Genomic DNA, 24287 nt, shown 5'->3' with positions numbered 1-24287 from the left:
GTTCATCTCATTTGTGCTATGAAATGGAAGACTTCTAGCAGGGCATGTTCTGAGCCTTCGAGTCAACCCAGTGTGAAGACTTAAGGTCTTACCAGCATTTTGGAGGGCATGTGTCTTCCCTGGGCCTGTGTGTGTGTTGGGGGTGGAGGGCTGCATGCACGCACATGCTCTTTGTTTTTTGATTCAGCCTATACACAGCTTTTTTTGTTTTGTTTTAATGTCTTATTTTCACTAAGACTTTCACACCTGCTTCTTCTCTGGCCCTTCAATGTGCTATGTGTTCCAATTACTAACCACTTGACCCAGGCATGAGTAGGTCTCCAGTCTACTTTTGGGGTCCATGAACCTTGCCTGCTGCTTCCCATGACTTTTACTAGGCTGAGGTCCAAATGGTGTTGTTTTTGGCCTTCTGAGCTCCAAGTTAGGTGACACAGAGACCAATTCCTCAAACAGTCCCCAGACAGGTTAGAATGTTTCCAATTAAGTCTGTTCTACTTTTTCTAGTTCATGGAAGGGAACTGGGGAACAGGCTGCTCCTTCTCTCAAACCAAGGCACATCACACTGGAGAAGGTGTGGGCAAAGCAAGGGGAAAAAAAGAAATTTACTCTTTGAATGTGTTTCTTTTCTTTTTTTTTTTAATTTTTACTTTTATTTATTTATTTCTTGGGCTGTGTTGGGTCTTCGTTTCTGTGCAAGGGCTTTCTCTAGTTGCGGTGAGCAGGGGCCGCTCTTCATCGCGGTGCACGGGCCTCTCACTGTCACAACCTCTCTTGTTGCAGAGCACAGGCTCCAGATGTGCAGGCTCAGCAGTTGTGGCTCACGGGCCCAGTCACTCCGTGGCATGTGGGATCCTCCCAGACCAGGGCTCAAACCCGTGTGCCCTGCATTGGCAGGCAGATTCTCAACCACTGTGCCACCAGGGAAGCCCTGTGTTTCTTTTCTTGATTGGTCTTTTACTTGGTTGCTGTAGATGGTTGACTGATTTACAGAGCTTCTGTAAAGTTATTTTAGCCAGTATATAGTTCTTTATTTAATGTTTCCATTGGGGAATGAGGAAGTGGATTTTTCTAGTCTACCATCTTGCTGATATCACTCCCAGATTAATTCTTAAAATAAGACTGTAGCATAGGTATTATACTTAATGATCATTTTTTGCAGACAAGAAAACCATAATATATAGAGACTGAGTAACTTTGCCAAGGTCACACAGAGAGTAACCAGCAGAGGTGGGTTTTAAAATATGCCCCATAACTTCAAGAATTCATTGGTCTTGTTTTTATTCTAAGATAGAGAAGGAAACTTTATGTTTACTTTCTAAGATAGAGATTATAAGATGGAGATACTATATTATAAGCTAGAGATACCTATTCTAAAGTACAGAAGAAGGCTTGATGTCTCCATTCTGTTTTCTAATCTTTTATTCTGACCCTAAGTTTAGACATCTCAGAGGAAGTGATACACAGATACTTAAATTCAACTGCTATACCATAGCTAAGCAAGAGAAATCAAAGTAGAGCCAGAAAGGAAAAAAAAAAAAAAAAGTAGTGCATTTTTGATATAAATAGCACACAAAAAAGAAAACTAACTTTACCCTTCAGGTGTGCAGAACATCTGTGAATAATGACTTTTTATTTTAGTTATCCTTTCACTAAATGTTTTGAAATCCACTGAGTAGGAAGGGTCACCAGAAGGATGAATTAGTGGAAATTGGAAAACAATAGTTTTCGAAGAGTGTTTGATTTCAATATACATCTTATGATTTCTGGGAACCTCTCCCTTCCTTAGCATTGAGACCACGTCTGGCAAGCAGTTGGCAGGAGGAAAAGGTCTGCATCAGGGGACTACAAACAAGACAATTACTGGAATTCAGAAAAGCCCACACAGAAAACCAAATATCAAGCAGCAGTTTTATCTTACACTGTACATGAAAGGCATCTGTCTATTTCATTCCAGCTTATGTCTAAATGCCTTTGGTGAGAGGTATACTCTCAGAGTAATCAAATAGTATTTTGTTAAATATTTATTTAAACAGTAAAAGGTTGCCTGACATGTGATAGAATCTGTAGCAATGGTTTAGAGGGCTTGTATCATGATCAATTAATACTTCATTGATAATCATTATCAATAGTTTGATGAGTCATTCTATTTACGAATGCCACAAAATTCAACAGATCTTTAATGGATATCTAGAATGGACTCAACTATTCTAGTTTGTTGGGGCAATGTGATGAATAAGATACCTGTAGTTCAAGGAGTATAGTAAGCAAGACAGGCAGGAAAACAAATACATGGAGTACGACTTGATTCATTAATTCAGAACACATCTGTGGAGTGTTTGTTCAGTACCTAACAAGAGGATAGATGTTAGGGTTAAAAACAAAAGTTGATAATGCATCATCCCTGCCCTTAAGGATCTACAGAGAGGTACAGAAGACTAAGACACGGAAGTAGATTAATAATCACAGTGTGCTGTGGTCCATGCTAAGGTAAGAGTGCATAACAAATGATACAGGAGCAGAGAGGTGAGGCTCTATTTGCAGGAGGACTGAGTTGCCTTTTGGAAAACTCAAATTTTATTTACTGTTGCAATTCAGCTATGGGATGAATATGAACAAGTGAGGTAGATAGACAAAGTCTAGATCCTAGCTTTAACAAGAGAGCTCAAATTAAAAAGAAGGAGGCAGTTACTAAAAGAAGGATCAGGAAAAAAGTTTAGTCTTTGGCATAATGCATAGGCATAGCCTTGTGGAAGCCTGTGAGTTCTGCAGTGTGGTGGCTATTACTTGCTCTGCCCAGCTCTCTGGATATGTGTACCAGAAGAAGGATGGCTGTAAAAATTTAGAGAGCTCTTACACTAAAGTACAAAACACCAGTGAGCAATCAGTGATGATTACCCTAATGGAATAGAATTTGAAAGGGAGAGGATCATTCTCTAGCCTTTGTCTTAAACCTCAATGCTCACTTAATGACACAACACACTATGATGGGGCTTAGAATCTACGTGTGCCCAGGGAGCCTAGGGAGGTTCTGGTGTCCCAGCAGTGGTCACAAGCATGGTGTGGCATCCAGCAGGGCCAGAAAGAAAGAGCATCAGAGGCACCCCAGAGAGTGTGGCACAGCCAGAGTAACAGCAGCAGCTGCCCTCAAGGTGGAGCCAGCATCAGACTACAGTACCAATGGAGCTCTGAGGAGGGGCAGCAGTAAATGGGAAACACCATGCTCAAGGCACTGCAGCAAGGATGCCTATAAGGAGAAAGCTATTAATGCACATGTGGAAGAAACCTAGAAATACTACCCAGGAAGGTGACTCTAGAGTTACATGGCCCAACTTGAACAAGTGAGAACTAAAGCCATAAAGACCTAGGTTGTTGCTGTTGATGTGTCCCACATCTGTACCCATCTTAGAAGGTACAGGAAATTTAGGCAGTGCATGTACACACAAAATAAAGTGTCTAACACAATGTATAATGCATGCTAATTAATTTTTTCCTTTTCTAAAAAAACTGCTTTATTGAGCTATAATTTATGTACCATACAACTCACCTACTTCAATTGCACAATCCAAAGGTTTTTAGTATGTACACAGAGTTATAAGACCATCATCACAAACTAATTTCTGAATATTTTCATAATATGAAAAAGAATCCCTCTACACATTAGCAGTCACACCTACATCCACCCACGCCTTTGACTTCCTATCCCCTGGAAACCACTACTCTACTTTCTGTCTGTGTAGATTTGTCTATTCTTGACATTTCAGATAAATAGAATCATGCAATTCATATTTTTTGTCACTGACTCTGTATGTAGGGTAATATTTTCAAGGTTCATTCATATTGTAGCATGCCACAGTCCATTTTTGGTGCTCAATAATACTGCATTATAAGGATTTATAATATTTTTCCTATCTATTCATTAGCTGATGGGGGTTTGTGTTGTTTTCACTTTTTGGGGTACTATGAATTATGCTGCTATGAACATTTATGTGAACATTTTTGTGTGGATGTAAGTTTTTCTTTCTCTAAAATATTTACCTGGGAATGAAATTACTGGGCCAATTTTTAATATTTTGAGGAATTACCAAACTATTTTCCAAAGTGACTGCATCATTTTACATTTCCAGAAACATTGTATGAGCCTTCTGCATTCTCGCCAACACTTGCTAATGTCTTTCATTTATTATAGCCACTCTAGTGAGAGTGGAGTGGTATATCATTGTGGTTTTAATTTACATTCCCTGATGACAATGATGTTGAGCATTTTTTCATGTGCTTATTGAATGTTTGTATACCTTCTTCAGAGAAATGTCTACTCAGATGCTTTGCCTAATTTTAATTGGATTATTCATCATTTTATTATTGAGTTCTAAGTGATTTTCATTTATTTTGCATATAATTCCCTTATCAGATGGATGTTTTGCAAATGTTTTCTGCAATTCTGTGGTTTATCTTTTCACATTCTTGATGGTATTGTTTTCAGCACAAAACTTCTTTATTTTGATGTGGTCCAATTCATCTCTTTTTTTCTTTGTTGTTTTTGATTCTGGTGTCATATCAAAATAAATAAATGAAAAAATCTTAGCCCAATGTCATAAAGATGTACTTCTATTTTTTTTTTAATGACTTTTTTTAGCTTTTATATTTTGGTCTATAATCTATTTAGAGTTAATTTTTGTGCATGGGGTGAGGAAGGAGACCAGCTTAATTTTCTTGCATGTGGTTATCCAGGGGTTTCAGCACCATTTGCTGAGGAGCATGCTCGTACCTGCTTTGAATGGTTTTGGCATGCATGCTTGTCAAAAATCAATTGACCATTAATGAATTCTTTGTTTCTGGACTTTAAATTCTATTCCAATGATCTATATGCCTATCCATATGCTAGAGCATACTATTTTGGTTACTGTACATTTGTAGGTGGTCTTGAAATAAGGAAAAAGAAATATATATATATATACATACAGATATAACAGAATATGATTCAGCCTTAAAAAAGAAGGAAGTCCTGGGACTTCCCTGGTGGTGCAGTGGTTAAGAATCCACCTGCCAAGGCAGGGGACACGGGTTTGAGCCGTGGTCCGGGAAGATCCCACATGCTGCGGAGCAACTAAGCCCATGCGCCACAACTACTGAGCTTGCGCTCTAGAGCCCACAAGCCACAACTACTGAGCCCATGTGGCACAACTACTGAAACCTGTGCGCCTAGAGCCCGTGCTCTGCAACAAGAGAAGCCACCGCAATGAGAAGCCTGCATACCACAACGAAGAGTAGCTTGCCGCAACTAGAGAAAAGCTCACGTGCAGCAATGAAGACCCAACACAGCCCAAAATAAATGAATTAATTAAAAAAAAAAAAGAAAGAAGTCCTGCATGTGTGACCTTGATGAACTTAGAGGACATAAGTGAAATAAGGCAGAGAGAGAAAGACAGATATGGCATGGCTTCACTTATGTGTGAAATATATATATATATATATATATATATATATATATATATATATATATTTAAAGGTCAATCTCATAGAAACAGAGAGTAGAATGATGGTTGCCAAAGCCTATGGGTTAGGGGAAATGAGGTTGGTAAAAAGGTACAAACTTCCAGCTATATGGTGAATATGGTGAATAAGTTCTGAGGATCTAATGCATAGCATGGTGACTATAGTTAATAATACTGCATTGTGCAACTGAAATTTGTTAACAGAGTAAATCTTAAGTATTCTCACAAAAAAGAAAAAAGAAAAAAGAAAGAAAAGAAAAAGACAGAAAAGGGAAAAATAACTCTGTGAGCTGATTGGTATGTTAATTAAATGGTTGTAGAAATCCTTTCACGATATGTAGGTATATCAAACCATCATGTTGTACTTTTAAAATATATTACAATTTTATCTGCCAATTATACCTCAGTAAACCAGGGTGGGGGAAAGAAATTAGGTATTGTGAGTCTCCTAACCTTGATTTTCCCTTTCAAGATTGTTTTGGCTATTATGCATCCTTTGAATTTCCACATAAATTTTAGGATCAGTTTGACAATTTATGCAAAGGAGGAAGCTGGGATTTTGACAGGGACCATGTTGAATCCTTAAATCAATTTAAGGAGCATTGTCATGTTAAAAATATTTAAGGAACCCCAGTCTTCATGGCCATATCTCTCTGGAATAATAAAGGACTCACAAGACAGACCTGGGGAGAAGGTGAGAGATACAAGTGACCTGTCCTTCCTGGGGTGAAACTATAGCCCTAGACAGGCAGCTGGTGTGAATGGGAACCCCATGTTCTTGACCACACACATCCAATGTAGAGCTCCCTTTACACTGAGCTGGGAGGAAATAGAAGTCATCATACCACAGACTCACGGCTCTTACCGAGATTTAATAGATTTTCTTAAATATATGTCCCCATTTTCTGTATGCCCTCAGGAGAATTTCCAGACACTGAATAGTTGTTTTTATTTTGTTTGTTAGTTTTTGAAATATTTTTCAGCAGTTCAGTGATTGTTTCATTAGGAAAAGCATACAACGAGCTCCTCACCTACTGTCCCTGTGTATAGTTTCTTAACTTTTTCTTTCTTTCCTGATTTTGCCCATAAGAAGTCATTATGGCATTGCTCTGCTGCTGTAAACCCACAAATAAAATGTGGGCTCCTCTGTCTTCCAGGCAGAATTGTACTCTCCTCTGCACATTCTTAGAACAAACAATTGTTCTTGTACTTAATCACCTAATAATATTGCAGTAATTTTCTTAAAACCTCAAAGCCATGTCTGTGTTAAATTTGTCTGTGTGATATAGGCGTCCAGTGCAGGCCTGGTACAGAGATGCTGTTCAAAAAGTATTTATTTGGATAAACAAATGAATCCATCTAGGCAAAAATAAGATTCGCCACTTGAGACTGGGACATAATTAGGCTTTTATCTCTAAAGCTGATAATATGAATAATGAGGATAATATAATACAGCATATTTTTCATCTAAATACTTTCATTGACCCCTCTTCCATTCAGTGCAAGTATAAATGCCAAATCTCAAATGGAATTCCCTCTCCCAGGGTAACTTGGAGTTATCCCATGTTGCTGACTAAAGGCTATGTAATTCTAAAGTGTTTTATAACATGGGGACTAAAGCCAGGGAGACTTTTCAATAAAGGGACAATTTTCTGTGAGAGGAAAATTAGAATCAGCAAATTTTTTAACCTGACAGATTAGAAAAGATTATTACTATTTTTCACCCAGTGCACTTAATAATTGCCACATACTTGCTCTAATGTGCATTACAGTCTATTAAATCATCTCTGTGCTACCATTGTCTGTATTCCTATCATTGCACTTACACAGGACTGTAATTACTGCACTTATTTATGAATTTATTTTCATCATTAACTGGAGTTCTTTGAAAGTCATCACAAAGTATTGAATATTTGTATCCCCCAGATGCATAGCACATAATCAGTGCTCAATAAATGTTTGTTGAATACATCATTTCATGTATCGTCCTGTGCTGTAATGATGTGCTTCCATGTTGACTCTCTCAAACTCCTCAAAGAGAGTCTTTTATCTTCATGAAAATATCCCCACATTGAATAATTGGGTCGCAAATTCAATAAATAAATGAGGGAATTAATGACTGGATAAATATACTGAAAACTGTGTTTTATATTTCACAGCCTTGGATACGTAAATGATTATATTAACATGCATATACAAATCTCAATGACTCTGCACTACCATTTGCTTGACTATGTAGTCTAATTTTTCATGGCACCTCCAACTCAAATATTTTCAAGAGAACTCTCCAATGCATAGTTTCAGCATTTAGTTCATTTGATGACATCTATTACCTCGTGGTGAATTTTCTCTGTGGGTTTTTCTTGCTCTTTTTATTCTAAGCCCTCTCTCAGGTCTATCCAAGTCCTTCAGATACAGTTACAATAATCCACAGGAAAATCTGACTCATTTATTTATTTTTTTAGCTGCTTGGCATTCAAGTCTTCAAATGGAAGGTTTTCAGGAAATCCATCCACAAGTGTGTAGCCTTGGTGGGAGGCAGGTGTTCACCACCACCACCATGAAACACTGGGAACCAGATCATCTCTCTTATTAGTTCTTGTCGCAAAGGAAAAAAGACAGATAAGGCTGTCTTTATAAGGCTTATCCCCATGAAATGGGGAGTCCATTGTAGAGTCCCCATGAAATGTTAAATCTGGAGTAAGTGAGGTTAGGGTTGGTTAGAATCCATTCAACAACTCATCATGGCATCGGTGTTCAGGGACATTGATGCCAGTTGTGGCAGCTACTGTCTAGACACTATCTAATAAAAGCTGGGTGTTGTGTTACCTTCTTTCTAACCATCCAGGTCCTCCATAGTGCCTGCCTTCAAACCAAGCTTATTTTCCACATTCCCATCAATATGTTGAGCTATGATATATTTTTTAAATAGATCTTTATTGGAGTATAATTGCTTCACAATACTCTGTTAGTTTTTGTTGTACAACAAAGTGAATCAGCCATATGCATACATATATCCCCATATCCCCTCCCTCCTGAGCCTCCCTCCCATCCTCCCTCTCCCACCACTCTAGGTCATCACAAAGCACCGAGCCAATCTCCCTGTGCTATGTTGCTGCTTCCCACTAGCTAACTATTTTACATTTGGTGGCGTATATATGTCGATGCTACTCTCACTTCACTCCAGCTTTCTCCCGCCCCATGTCCTCAAGTCCATTCACTACGTCTCTATGATATTTTAAAACAGATCTCTTGGTTTTAATGTAATCAGGGTCTGTTTACCTTGCCTGGAACCCAAAATCTTGACAGATACAATATTACTTTAAAGGTAAACAAGGTTTAAACACTTTACTTTCCAGGAAGCTAGTCAACCCAATATAAATCAACAGAGGCAAATGAATGTTTCAGATAAGAACATTGTTTAATATCTTTCAATAGAGTGGCTTATTCCTGCAGTTTCTCAGCTGGGATACAGAATAGTGGCTTGCTCATACTACCTCTTAAATCTCTTGATGGAGATCAGCATCTTTAAAACTATGTTCACAAAAGGTCAGTTCAGGAGAGTTTAGTGAGTACTCTGAGAAAAGCGGATTCATAGTCACATAACTTTGGGGTATACTGGATGCTAAATCCTCCTCCTGGAGATTCGCTATGCACTTTAGCTTATTTGAGACTCCGAAGGGTCTTAACATAAAGACACTCATTTATATTTCCTGGGGGTTTAACATAGAGTATATTTTTCACAGCACACTAATTAAAATAATGTGGAGCAGCAGACTACAGAAACCAATGTGGGTAACACAAATGGAGATTGCTAGTGTTCTTGATTTGCATTGTGGAGGGAATGGATGAAGAACCAGTGAAAAAGACTTGCCAACGAACCTGAAATGCTTTCGTTAGTGCTACTTTCCAACCCTGTGTGGCATAATTTCTTGCACGCCCTGCTATATGCCTTTCACTATAACTGACTTAAAAAGTTGGAACATGGAAGGGAGAACTGATTTCAAAACCAACAAAAAATACTTACTGAGAAAATATGAAGGATCAAATACTCATAGAAATCTATTGCCATCTTGAAAGTAAAATAAGCTATGTAATTTCCTTATAGGTATTTACTGGAGTAGAAATGTAGTTTTTCAAACAGGATACTAGGAGAGGAGGACAGTAAGGAAATTTCAATATTCATTTCAATATTAGTCACAATAGGAAACCATTTGACTCCATTTACAGAAAGCAAGATCTGAAGATATTAGTATAAAGATAATCAGTAGGAAAATTACATATGTATATAGGTATAGTTCTAACTTTCTAAATGTAAAAATAAATGTCAAAGAGTAAACAATGTAGATTACATAGTAAAGGAATGAATGTGTGTATAATATGTGTATCTCTGTATGTCTGCTTATTAGTTTATACACATATTTTTATAGAGTGACTGTGATATAAAATTTGAAAATAACTGGAAGAAGATATATCAATCACACTAGTAAATGTAAATGGCTCAATATCAATAATCAAAAATTTAAAAATTTTCAGATTTGCTTAGAAAGTATAATCAAACACTTTATAAGAAACGCATGTAAAGCAAAGAGATTGAGAATGGTTAAAAATAAAACAACTACATCAGGCAAAGAAAACAAGAAGAAAGCAGTATTTCAGTCTTGATGTGTGACAAGAGAATTCCAACAAAAGCATTAACATAGGCAAAGAAGGACACTTTGAAATGATAAAGTGTCACAATGAATATGTTTAATGTTCATTAATATTTATTTTTTCAAAGATATAAAAATAATTTTCACAATGTAGAAATCACATGACACAAAAATAAAAACACAGAAGCATATTAATACTAGAATTTAATATACTTCCCTTAATAAAGGTAGTTCCAATGGACAAAAAAATTTAGCTCTTTTAGACATATATCAAAATCTGAATCCTAATTATAAATAATATATCATTTTTCAAGGGCAAAAGAAACATTTATGAAAACTGATGATTATAAGATGATAGAGAAAACTTCTATATATTCCAAAAAATAAAAATAACTCAAATAAAATTCTCTGACTGCTAAACAACAGTACTACAAGACAACCGTGCTACTAGAAAATAGTACCACTATTTGGCAAAAAGGCAATAAACTAGAACATAATGCTATTTTCTAAAAGACCATATACCTTGAAATAATACAAGATAACACTAAACGTCTATAGGTGAAAATTAAAGTACAGAATGAAAATACTTAAAATTTAAAAATTATGAAAATGATTGCACAGAATACAACCTGTGGCATAGAGCTAAAGCTATCACTAGGAGAAATATTTTAGTATGGTATAACTAACTCAATAAAGATGAAAATGTGTATGAAACACTAAAACTTAGAAAATAATGAAACTAAACCTAGGAAGTTAGAAGATATAAATTACAAATATATAAGGAAATACTAATGAGAAAGAATACAAAAATACATAAAACTTATAAATAAATCTTAGTAAAGCACTTCAAAATATTTTGTAAAAGCCAAATCACCAGCTACATAATAAAAAAAAAAGGAAGAAAAGACTAATAAACAACATAGTGAGAAGACAAAGCACAGACAATGATCAAAACAGAATAAATTTAATTTAGACAACTCTTTGCAAATAAATTCAAAAACCTAGATGAAACGGAAAAATACATAGAAAAAGTATCTTACAGAATTGACCCTAGGAATGAAAGAAAAATGAAAAGACAAATTAACATACAAGAATACAGAACATAATTAAAAATCCCCCATCTTCAAATAGATAGATGGATAGATAGATAGATATTGATATATTTATATATATAGATATATTGTTATCTATTTCATCAGGTCCAATTTATTTTTTAAGGAGGATTTGACCAAACATTACATTAACCATCCATAAAATAATAATCATTGATGAATATTATTACTTGCAGTGCTAATGGTTGCTTGGGTCTAGTTTAGTGGTTCTTGCTCAAAGGATAATGTGGCAGTAATCAATGACTAGAGGATCTTGAGTCAATTCAAAACCTTCCTTACTCACATATCTGGTGACTGAATGTGGAAGACTCAAACAGCTGAGACCTAAAAGGACTGTTTTTCTCAGGCATCTCTCTCTTCCTCCATGTGACCTCTCTACATGATACCCGCAACATGGTGGTTCAGAACTGGACTTCTTACCTGGCAGTTTTGGACTTCAAAACACATGTTTCAAAAGAAAGCCAGGTAGAAGTTGCATAGTCTTTTATGAAGCTGCCTCAGAAATCACACTGCCCATTCTGCTACATTCTATTCATTAGAGTCAATCACTAAACAAGCTTATATTCGAAGGGCAGGGATTAGACTCTAGCTCTTTATTTCTCTGCAAATGGCAAAGAAGTTGCAGGTATGTTTTAGAACTACTACATCCATCATGTTTACAGAGTTGACAGAGATTAATAACTGATGAAGTTTTTTTTTTTTTTTTTTTTTTTTTTTTTTCTCGCTCTCTGGCCATCTTGGCGGCTGCAGTGAGTGAGTAGGCTCCTCCGTACCGAGGTTTAAGCCACGCGGGGAGTCCAGGGAGTTGCCGTTTGGAGCTTCGGATCCTAAACTTCCTGTCTTGTCCTCTGTGTTCTAGACTGGGGGCGTCCCGCGCCTAAGGCAGGAAGATGGTGGCTGCAAAGAAGACGAAAAAGTCACTGGAGTCGATCAACTCTAGGCTCCAGCTGGTTATGAAAAGTGGAAAGTACGTGCTGGGGTACAAGCAGACTCTGAAAATGATCCGACACGGCAAAGCGAAACTGGTCATCCTCGCCAACAACTGCCCAGCCTTGAGGAAATCTGAAATAGAGTATTATGCCATGTTGGCCAAAACTGGTGTCCATCACTACAGTGGCAATAATATTGAATTGGGCACAGCGTGTGGAAAATACTACAGAGTTTGCACACTTGCTATCATTGATCCAGGTGATTCTGATATCATTAGAAGCATGCCAGAACAGACTGGTGAAAAGTAAATCATGCACAATTTTTCTTTAATAAAACTGGCCAGAGCTTCTTTTAAAAAAAAATAAATAAATAAAATAACTGATGAAGTAAAGTAATATATGATTTAAGGATAACAAATAGCTGAGGAGATTCACAAAAATGGTTACCTGTCTAGGACAGGGGTCCCCAGCCCCTGGTCTGTGTACTGATAGCGGTCTGCAGCCTGTTAGGAACCAGGCCACACAGCAGGAGGTGAGCGGCAGGGGAGTGAGTGAAGCTTCATCTGCCACTCCCCATCATTCCCCATCGCTCACATTACTGCCTGAACCATCACTCGCATTACCACCTGAACAAACCCTACTCCCCCACACCCCCACCCCTGGTCCATGGAAAAATTGTCTTCCACGAAACCGGTCCCTGGTGCCAAAAAGGTTGGGGACCACTGGTCTAAGGCAAGAGAAAGTAATCACGGCAAGATTCAGAAGGCAAGAGAAAGTAATCACGGCAAGATTCAGAGGTAGTAGTAATGGTCTGCTTTGAGACTGGATGGTGGCTATTTTCCAAAGACGTCTGCAACAATGTCTCCCATCTGACAAATACTTCTCACTTTGCCACTCTTCATGTCAAGAAGTGAGCTCTAGATCTCCTACCCTTGAAACTTGGTGGGCTTGTCACTACTTTGACCAATAAATGTCTTGAAAGTTTCAAGACTAAGTCAGAAAATGTGCTGCAGCCACTTTCCTATTCACTAGAAAACTTGTTCTTGGGGCCCTGAAGTCTGAGTACCCTGAGGCTGCCATGATGTCAGGAAGCCAAGACATATGTAGGTGCTGAACTAGGGAATTCCAGTCTTGGAGGTTTCAAAGCCTAAGCATTGTCTTGAGAATTACTGATCATTCTGATGAGTCTAGACCCAAGCTGTGTAATCACTGCCAGTCTTTGAATCTTCCCAGCTGAGGCTCCAAAAATTGCCCCACAAAGACAAGCCATCCACACTGGGGTCCAAATTACTGCTCACACAATCATGAGCAGAATAAAATGGTCCATTTCCTGCTACAGGGTCTTGGGGTAATTCGCTATGCAGCAATAATAACTGTGCAGTCATATTGATGTTATTAATTTTATCATATATTTTACATACATATTTATATATATTCTTTAGTGTGTGTGATAGACATCATAAAAATACACACTTATTTATACTAAAAAAGATGTGGTACATATACACAATGGAATATTACTCAGCCATAAAAATGAATGAAATAATTCCATTTGCTGCAACATGGATGGACTTAGAGATTATCATACTAAGTGAAGTAAGTCAGACAAAGACAAATATTATATGATATCACTTATATGTAAAATCTAAAAACATGATACAAATGAACTTATTTACAAAACAGAATAGACCCACAGACGTAGAAAACAAACTTCTGATCACCAAAGGGGAAAAGTGTAGGGGGGAGGATAAATTAGGAGTTTGGGATTAACAGATACACACTACTATATATAAAATAGATAATCAACAGGGACTTACTTTATAGCACAGGGAACTCTACTCAATATTCTGTAATAACCTATGTGGGAAAACACACTGAAAAAGAATGGATATATGTATATGTATAACTGAATCATTTTGCCGTATACCTGAAATTAACACAACATTGTAAATCTACTATACTCCAATATAAAATAAAAATTAAGTTTAAAAAAACAAAAAACAAAAGCAAAACAAAACCAAAACAAAACAAAACACATTTAAGAGGAAAGAAGGGACAAGTTCCAAATGAGTGTATAGTAGGTAAAATATAAAGAGAAGAAAAACAATAAACTAAATAGGGAGGGGGTAAATAGTGTTTAACTGAGGAGAATTTAATTAGAACAGGAAGAGAAGAATGAAAGATATTCCTTGCTTTGACTACTTGTGTATCATTTGACTGTTTTGGTTTTATTTTATTTTAATGAACATATTTTTACTTATAACTTCATCTTTTCTTTGTTAGCATTTAATTTGTGTATGGAAGTAATACATTAGAGTCATTGTGTTATAAAGGAACTGTACAGAAATTTTGGGGCAGTATTTGGGTATACTTCATGGCACCTTGGAGGACACCCTTCTGAGTGTTGAGTAGTCATCTGATTAAAGAATAGATTTCAACAGATGTGGAAAGTGTGTTTGGTTGACCTGACTTGAGGGATAGGGTACATCATGTTGACTGAAAAAATATGCACAACGTGAGAGTCGTGAGTTAAGTTTTATCTAGGGCAAAATGAAGACTATAGCCTGGGAGACAGCATCTCAGATAGCTCTGAGAAATTGCTCCAAAGAGGTAGGGGGGAGGTCAGTATATATGTGCTTTTAGTGAAGGGGGTATGTGCAATCAAGCACACATTTCGACAGAGGCTTGCTGCTAGTCACGAGGAGCAGATGTCACCGTTAATAATTTTAGTGCTTTTCAAGACACGAGGAGATGCAAGAATTGGGCTCATAAAATCCTATCCTGAAAATATCTAACTATTGAAGGCCTGTTCAGGCAGTTTTTCCCAGAGCACAGAGTGCCTCATTCCTGATCTCCACCCTGAACTCTTTTCAGGGGGTGTTGAAGGTCAGCGGCTGCAACAGCTTTAATTTAATCCTTGTAGAGCCATATGGCAAGTGTCAATTTTTAGTTGGTGATCACATATATGATATCCACATCCGGTACCCCTGAAAAGTTGCTCATAGACAGGTAGCTGACTTTCAGAACAGTTGAAATTGAGATATATATGACATACTAATAAGATACAATGAGAGGAGGAAACAAACAGTAGATTCAAACGTGATCCCTAATTTTTTATTCAGAAAAATAGAGTCTCCAACTCAAAAGACCAACTGATTTTCACATGAGCAATGGTGGCTCTTATTCTAAGATGGGTATAAGCAGAGATGTGTGTATTTTAAAATATTTAAGGATTCTGCGAGTAATGTCTGCTAACATAGAAAAATATAAACATTAATAATAACAAAACTAACAACAACAACAATAATAATAGTATCTACCACCTAACTGCTATGTTATAGACACTGTTTTAAACATATAGCTTGTAAGTGGATCTGGGATTGAAACTCATGCAATTTAGCTTCAGAGCTTTAATCACATCAGTTGACCTTCTCTCACAGTGGATTTAGGTGTGGAATTACCACAGAAAGCAAAGTAGATAGAGATAAAGCAATAGACAAAGAACTATGAAGGCACACCCACACATTCATAAAGATATATCGATATTTATGATAGGAATGTAATGTTTGTGCTGGGATCCACTAACTTAAATATCCGAATTTTACTTTGAAAAATAAAAACCCTCTTCCTTCTTCTTCATCCATATCAGCACAAAGTAGAAGGGATGAGGTCAAACTATAGTATATATATAAAGTATATATATACCTTATATATATACTATATACATATTTTTTTACAAAGTCCTATTAAACACTGTTTGCCTGATAACTAGTCTTGATCAATGTCAGTACACTTCCTTACTAGAATTAGGGATAATGGAGGAGCATGGAGCTGGGAGGGTACTACACATATTTTACCCAAACATGGAGTGTGCCACGTGTGCAGCTATCACTGGAGAGAGTGGCTCAACCCATGTGGCTTCCCGAGCTTCATGGGCAGGATGTAGCCAATTCTTAGAGCCCTGGAGAATAACAACTGTTCTTGGAATAGTTGGTTTCTTCTATTTTCTCTTCTTCCCCTAGAGGAAGTTGGAGGGTAAATAGCAGGAGATAAGAACGTAATACGTGGATATTGTTTCCAAGCTCTTGATGTCTCAGTCTCTGTAATGGTACCATAAGAATATTAAAACTCATAATAGCAATAATGAAGATCATTGCCCTGTAGGCTTGTTGTGATGATTAGGGACAGTATAAAAGAAGCTCTAAATTTAAATAATTATAGTACTTTTTCTAAAGCTAGTAAGTCCCTTTTCGAATTCTAGCATATGAAGGAATTTCAAGGGGCTTAAAATGTGATGGTCCTAGTGCCCTGCCTGGTCAGACCCCAACCATAAATCAAGGTAGTTTCTCTCTGCTACAACTCATTTGCACTGCAATGTATCTGACTTACAGTCGGCTGATGAGACAAACTTTAGAAGAGTAGTTACATTTTAGCAGGAGGCAACAACATAAGCCAAAGAAAAATCTTTGTTTTTTTTTTTTTCTTGTAATAATTTGGAATCTGTTTAATCCAGTTTGAGAGTTACCCTTAGGACAAAGGCAATCTTTAAATGGTTCGGAGTCAATCAAATAGAGCCTATACTGAATTCTGACAGTAGAGGGAAAGGAAGGGTGTCTGGTCAGACCCTTTACCTGAGCAGTCTATGAACTCATTCTTGATGTCAAGGAATTAACTAGAAATTACTAGATATACTTTCCCCTTCCGGATTCCTCCTGAGATTTACTAAATTATCACAGGATTCCTCATAAGATGCTTCAAGACTCAAATGAAAAAATTCCTAAAGGTGGAATTTCAAGAACAATGAATGACTGTGGAAGAGATATTTTGGGAAAAGAAACTATCCTTATTGTCTTCCATTATAATCTGAGAGAAGGAACATTGGCTGAGACAGTGTTGAGCATTGCACTATCGTGGGTGTTTTCCCAAGTGAAATTATACTCAATTCTCACACATAATTAAAGGAAGGTACTATTATTTTACATAGCTTTTATTGCCACATGTTCATTGTCAGAATCACGGAAAATGAAGAAAAGGTATTGATATAAAAATAAATACACGATTTCATCACAAAGACCTAATAGATATTAATTATTTTGTTACATTTACTTGTAATATTTTTCAGCCTAATCATGATATATTTTGATATGATTTACATTCTATTATACAAAATATGAATCCTCTTCTTTTCACTTATTGTGCATAGTTTCATATGTGCATAATATGCCATCATATGGATATTTATAAATTTATAGATTAATATATTTTAATAGGAAAACTACAGGAATAATACAAAACAGACATTAAATAGTATCCTTCCTGCAGGACAACTCAGCTATAAAAGTGTAGTGAATTGGTAGAACTGATTCTGTAATATAAATTAACATCAAAGCAATATTCAGTTGCTGACCATAAAATTTACTTGCCTGGAATATTTGATGTTTATTCATAGCTGTCACAAAGCTAGGTTTCTGAAATCTATTCTCAGAAAAGTTCTGATGGCTCCAATGCTTTACGTGCTCACATTTATATTTAAAGTTGATATGTGAATGAAAATGTCAGAGGAGAAAATAACTCTTGATTCCACCCCTCTTTCTTTCCATTTGTAAACTGATATTTAGGTACAATTAAACCTAATGGAGTAAATATCTATTGTGGAGCACAAATCCACAGGAAAAAAGTGGATTTTTGTTGGACTGAGGATGGCAGGTTCTCATCATAGTGGAGCTCAAGCACATTTCCTGTGCATGTGGTGACTGTTTAGTAGCAGCTTTGGAGCAATAATCCCACCTCTAGGATGGACAACGTATAGATGGTCCTCTTCTGAGAAGCCCACGTTATAGGTCTTCTCTGCTGTCTGAAAAAATATCAACAAGTAAGATCTTAGTATGAAAGCCTGCCTTAAAGTTCAGAGCAATTTTCTCCTAGAGTCCCTGGAAAGAAGTTTGTAAATAAAAATTTCATGATATTTTTATAGTATGTAATTTAATGAAAAGTTTTGTATATCTATATAGATGTAGTTGCATCTATCTATCATCTGTCTATCTATCTATCACCTGTCTCTCAAGAGAGACTTACAAATGTCAGCTGACTGTTTTCTGACTGTTTTGTAGTTCTCTTGCTCCATTTTTCCTCTCTTGCTGTGTTACTCACTTATTCATAATTGCTTCAAATGTAAATGGTTTAAATTTTCCCATCAAAAGAGAATATATATATATATTTTATTTATTTATTTATTTTTTTTCAGAGAGAGAGAGAGAGTGTGTGTGTGTGTGTGTTTGGAACTCTACAGTAAAGAAAGTATTCAAATATTCTAGGAAATAACAATAATAAGGATTTTCTTCCTGGTGCTAAGAACTTGTTGATTTGTGGTGATCTGCTTGTTCCAATAAATGGCAGGTATGGCTTCCTACATACATCCCCTCTTTTGGCTTTGGCTCAGAGTATGAAGAGGGGGCATAGAACTAGAGAGCAGCATGGCTGCTAGAGATCTACCAAAACTTATTTAATTCCCCTAAAGTTGGAAATTCAGAAAATCCTATTTTTTATATTATAAATAATGCTGTGGTTAATGTATTTGTGCCTAAAGCTTGGCCCACATGTCTTGTTACAACCTAGGATAGGTATTTAAAAGTGAGCCTCTAATTTAAAACATCTGAACATATTTATGTCTAAATCACTCTCCAGAAAGTACATTTCAATTTACACAGTCACCAGCAATGTATACACCAGCAGTGTATTAATGTGTGTACTTCCCCAAACTTTAGTTATTCTTCATAACTAAAATGACTTAAAGACTCTAAAAGAAATAAGATTTGATGGTGGACTTTCAAGAACATGATGGGTTATAGAAGAGACTGCATACGACACTCTTAGGAACATCTTTCAAATGAAATTAAGTGAAACTAACATTTTGATACTTCCGATTTACTGTATTAGGTGCTTTGGAAAAGGTGTTTTATATGTAATCTTCACAAAAACTCCAGCAGATTAGTGCCTTATCCATATTATTGCATATTTGGAAACTGTCTCAGAGAGGTTAATTAAGTTGCCTTTGATCAAACAGCTTGGGTAATACTGGGCTTCACACTAACATATGTCAGACACTAAAACAAAATCAGACCACCCTGCCTCTCAAATCACGTGGTATAAAGGGCCAGTAATTCGAATGATCAGAGTCCATTCTCTGTGGTCCTTCAGCTTATGTTTAATTAAAATGTGCAGAAACAAATCCCATTTCACCATATTCATTATTCATACAAAATCACATGTGTCACATAAGAATGACAGCACAATATTGAAAATATCTAGGAAGCTATTTATCTCCATCCCTTTTATGCATTTATGGTCTTTTAATAAACAGCAGATTACCATCTCTTGGCATGATAAGGCAAGCATACACAAAGAAAGGAAAGAATTTAGCAACATTTAATTAATGACAATGCTAGCTATTATTTATGTGGGCACATTAAAATCTGCTGGTTTTTATAATCAATCTATAATTTTGAAATAATAGTAAATGGTATTAGTGCAACCACAGTATAAATTTGGTTAAAGATAACATTCATGTGTGGAAGTAGAGAGAACTCTCTCCCCTTACAAATGAGAAACTGTACATCAACTTTTAGAAATAGCTACTCCCGTTAAATGCAATCACTTCTTTCCATTGGCTTCAACTCTTGGGTGACTTGGAGATGAGGGAATGCCTATTATATGTAATTACTTTCCACAGCAAAGAATCACAGCTAAATAAAGTCAATTGCTTGCTGGAGGCAGCTTCTCAGATGAGGTACGGTCTATAGTAATTAATAGTTACTGAAATGACAATGTGTTGAAAACATTACTGGAGATGATCAGAAACATGAACAGTACCTGTTTCTATCTAACCCTTTTGGTTTCTGTGCACATGGACTTGAAAAGTACCCTTTTAAAAAAAAAATAGATTTATTGAGATATAATTCATCTACTGTACAGTTTACGCATTTAAAGTGTACAAATCAAGAGCTTTCAGTATACTCACAGAGTTGTGCAAACATCACTATAATATTATAATTTTAGAACACTTTCACCCAAAAAAAGAACCCTCATACCCATTAGCAGTCACTCCCATTTCTCCCCACTCCCACCCTCCCCAGTCCTAGATGGCCCCATCTTGTGTTTTGGGGGAGCCCCAAGACTTTATGGTATTTAACATTCCCTCTAAAGAGTGAAAACTCAGACCTCTGATTATTGAACAGTTTGACAACCTGTGTCACAAATTAAAATTATTTTATTCCTGTAGCTTTTATAATTCTTATCTACTTTAACTATATACTTTTTTCTCTTCCAGAGGATTTCAAGGAGTAAAGGCAGCTTTATAAAATAATGGTAGTCTAGCTCAGTTAGCCAGGAAGAAAAGGGTAAAAGAAGATGTAGTTTCTCTGACTATTAGAGAAAACATGTCAGAATGGCAGAGAGAAGGGAGCAAGCTCTCTTTTAATATTTGACCCACCAAGTAAGTATCACTATCATAACTTGTCAGAGCAATGATGACCAGGGGGATTTGTACAGGAGACCATGGCTGACAAAAGTAAGGCACACTCTGAACAAGTCAAAATCAGCTTTTATCTTCTAGCCTCCCTTGACCATTCTAGATCCGTGGCATGTTTTTGAATTTAGTAACACTCTTTGGCTTTATGCTGACATTATTAGCCCATGATCAAATGCAACTTTTTCATCTTTCTTCTTCGGTAAAGACTTCTTTCTGGACAAAGTTGTTTCTTATTCAGAATGGAGTACAGCTGGCTGGTGACCTAGTTCCAAGAGAAGATTAGTACCATGGACCTGGTTCTTCATCTGTACAAGAAGGAGGTTGATTTGATGGTTCCAAAGATTGCTTTCAACTTGCTGTCTCTAATTAGGTGACTCTACATTGACCGTGTTGCTCAGTTTTTATCTAAGCACTAACCTGGGAGAGAATAGCATTCCCAGTCCATGAGCATTGGGACCTCGCAATTCACTATCATTGCAGAATCAGGAGTAGAATTTTTCCCTGGAAAATAAAAACACCACTAAGCCAGTGAGGAGCTGCATTACCTGGGTCCTAAACTAACCTACAGACTTTGAAAAGAGCAATTATCTGATTAAAGAATTTGTTTACCCAGTGAAATATGTCATTACCATTAGATTGATTGATGGAAATCAAACTTCTCCCAAGACAGGCTTTCTACCTTCATCAATCAGTGTCCTTCACTGACCTCTCTCTCTCTCTCTCACACACACACACACACACACACATGCACACACACACGCACCTCCACCTTCAAATTCTTGTTTATACGTTCCTACCCTGCTATTCACTTAGAACATCCAGGACCCCTTTTTCCAGGATCCAGAACTGGCCAGGATGTGTCCATTGAACATTAAAAATATCAAGGCTGGCAGACAACTAAACTGAGAAGAGAGCAAGTGGGTGGCAGTGTGAGAAAGATTTTAAAGCAGATGGAGAAACAACTGGTAAGATCTGAAGCCTCAGAGGGTATGTGTGGTTCTGCAAAGGGTTTAGAGTTTGTGTGTGTGTGTTTGTGGGGAGGATGGTAATGGTGAAGCCATTATATTTTACTTGAGAGATGAACTGGCTTTTGGAGGTCAGATTTTTTTTTTTTTTTTGCTTTTTTTTGTTTGTTTTTTCTAAGGTTTGTTTTTTTTTTTTTAATTGAAGTATAGTTGATTTGCAAGGTTGTGTTAGCTTCAGGTGTACAACAAAGTGATTTTTGCAGCAACATGGAGGGACCTGGAGGTTATCATATTAAGTGAAGTAAGCCAGAGAAAGACAAACATCATATGGTATCACTTATATGTGGAATCTAAAATATGACACAAATGAACTTATTTACAACACAGAAATAGACCCACAGATATAGAAAACAAACGTATCGTCACCAAATGGGAAGGGGGGGAGGGATAAATTAGGAGTTTGGGATTAACATATACACACTACTATATATAAAATAGATAACCAACGAGGACCTACTACTGTATAGCACAGGGAACTATAGTCCATATTTTGTGATAACTTATAAGGGAAAAGAATCTGTAAAAGTATACATATATATATATATGTATATATATGTATAACTGGAGGTCAGATTTTATACTTACTGGATTCTAGACCCTTGAGTTGCTTTACATACAGCTGTTCTCTTTTAATCCTCACAATCTACCTCGGGGAAATGGGGAGCCTCTGAGAGCTTCAAGCAAGGTAATCTATCCTCACACTTAAAAAAAAAAAGCATACTGTGGGAAAAAAAAGATTACACTGCAGTTTTGAAGAGAAAGTATTGAGAGGCAATGGCTCTCAAAGTTAATATATATAACAATTATCTGGAATGCGTATTTAAAGTGCAGATTTCTTTGTCCCTCTCCAGAGACAATGATTGGGAAGATTAAACACAATCATCCCTATGTAAAGCACAAGAATGACTGAAATATAAAAAGCAAAAGTAAAATAAAAAATAACCATTCTACTGCCAATGATTTCTATGATGATGATGATATGATAGCTAATTAGGTTCTAGGAAGTGGGGTCACATCTGAAAATATAGGACCCACACAATGTAAGATATCTGCCAGGGGTTCTTAACCTCATTGTTCTGGTTCTCTAAGGCAGTGTTCCTCAGTCCTGAGTGTGCTTGAGAATAACCCGAGGATCTTTCAAAATAATTACATGAAAAACAATTCAATTAGAATTTTGGGTGTGGGGAAAAAACATTGGAATTTTTATAAAGATCATAAAGGAATTTTAATATGCTGTTAGGTTTAAGAAATGCTGCCCAAGTTATAAACTTTTATTTCACCTTTATTTAGAGCGTTTGTTATAAATGTAGATTCCTGGGGCTAACCTCAGATGTACTGAATCAGATTACCTGAAGGGTGTTGGTGGTGAATGATCTCCATGTATCCAAATACCTCAGTTGGGTTTATGCACATTAAAGCATAAACCACTGCTTTAGAGGTACAGGTTGCATACAAGTAATATATCATCATCTTATCTTACTTCAAGGGAAGAGTCTCTGCCTTACTTATTCTTGAATGAATGATCTACAGCTTTTATTGTAATGCTTGACACACAGGGCCACCAGATCTTTGTAGATTACTAAATTATCTGACAATGTATTTAATGCTTTTTTATATTTAGTAGAACACCAAAAATATGCACATAGGTTCTAAAACCAAATATCACCGCTTGCTCTTTTATCTAAAAACAACAGATGTCCAGTTAATTTTGATGGATTATTTTTATTTTGTTTTCCCTTCCTTCAGTGAAAGTGGAGAGGAGAAGTGTATTCAAGAAATATTTATTGGGTGTCTACTATCTTCTAGGCACCGATGCTCTGCCCTCTGGTGACACAGCCCTCCTCATGGCCATCAAGTCATAATAAATCTGAAATGTAGAATTTTCTATGGACTAGCTAAGTATACCCCAACAATAAGCTTTTTATTTATCTTTTCCATGCTATGCTTGCTTCATTTATCTTTTCCGGTTTGAAGTAGAAACTCTCAAGCAGAAACCCAGTGCCTTGATAAAGGTGAATGCTTTTGCAGTCATGTTTACTTCATCTCTTTGCACAGCGGTGCTGTTGCATAGATCTGGTCATTTCTTTGCAGTAGTATTTGGAGGATGATTGGACACTCCCTACCCCTCAACTGCAAGGCGAGATAATCAGACTTGTTATTAAAGTGTACACCTTTTATTATTCTTTTTTTGTGGTTCATCAAAAAAGTACTAGGTTCTTCTTCAATTAAAGTTTATGGTTCTGGTAGTCTTATCAGCAATGTCAAAGTAAATAAATGATTTAACCAGAGGGATGAAGGGACAATCAATAAATGTAGAATGGTAATCTACCCAAGATAGATGTATGCAAGATAGATTCTTTTTGAACAGTGAATATATTTATATAAATATATAATTTTTTCAGTACTAAATCTGATAAGCTTCATCTTTTATGTTTTACTTAATGATGCTTTTGAGAGTTTGATGATCCATTCTGTCATATTTTGCACAAAAATCAGGGCAACAAAAACAAAAGTTTGGGACATAAAAGAAATGTTTTAAACAGCTTGATA

At 36.4% G+C, this 24287-nt stretch overlaps 1 protein-coding gene and 1 long non-coding RNA gene across 2 annotated transcripts in view; both read left to right on the top strand.

Annotated features, from left to right (window-relative positions):
* LOC309631499 overlaps positions 1-24287 on the top strand; it is a 427426-nt gene that overhangs the window by 111759 nt on the left and 291380 nt on the right. The window lies entirely within an intron of this gene.
* LOC309630672 (large ribosomal subunit protein eL30) lies at positions 11950-12564 on the top strand. The gene is made up of 2 exons (XM_082396132.1): positions 11950-12009; positions 12116-12564. The coding sequence occupies exon 2, from the start codon at positions 12147-12149 to the stop codon at positions 12492-12494; it is 348 nt and encodes a 115-aa protein (XP_082252258.1). The 5' UTR covers positions 11950-12009; positions 12116-12146; the 3' UTR covers positions 12495-12564.

The sequence above is a fragment of the Balaenoptera borealis genome, assembly GCF_965194805.1.
Source record: "Balaenoptera borealis genome assembly, chromosome: 6".
Taxonomy (NCBI): Eukaryota; Metazoa; Chordata; class Mammalia; order Artiodactyla; family Balaenopteridae; genus Balaenoptera; species Balaenoptera borealis.
This window is presented reverse-complemented; position numbering and strand designations above follow the sequence as displayed.

What these genes read in the sequence shown, in the direction of transcription:
- LOC309630672 (XM_082396132.1), top strand. Translation starts at nt 12,147, where the DNA reads ATGGTGGCTGCAAAGAAGACGAAAAAGTCACTGGAGTCGATCAACTCT.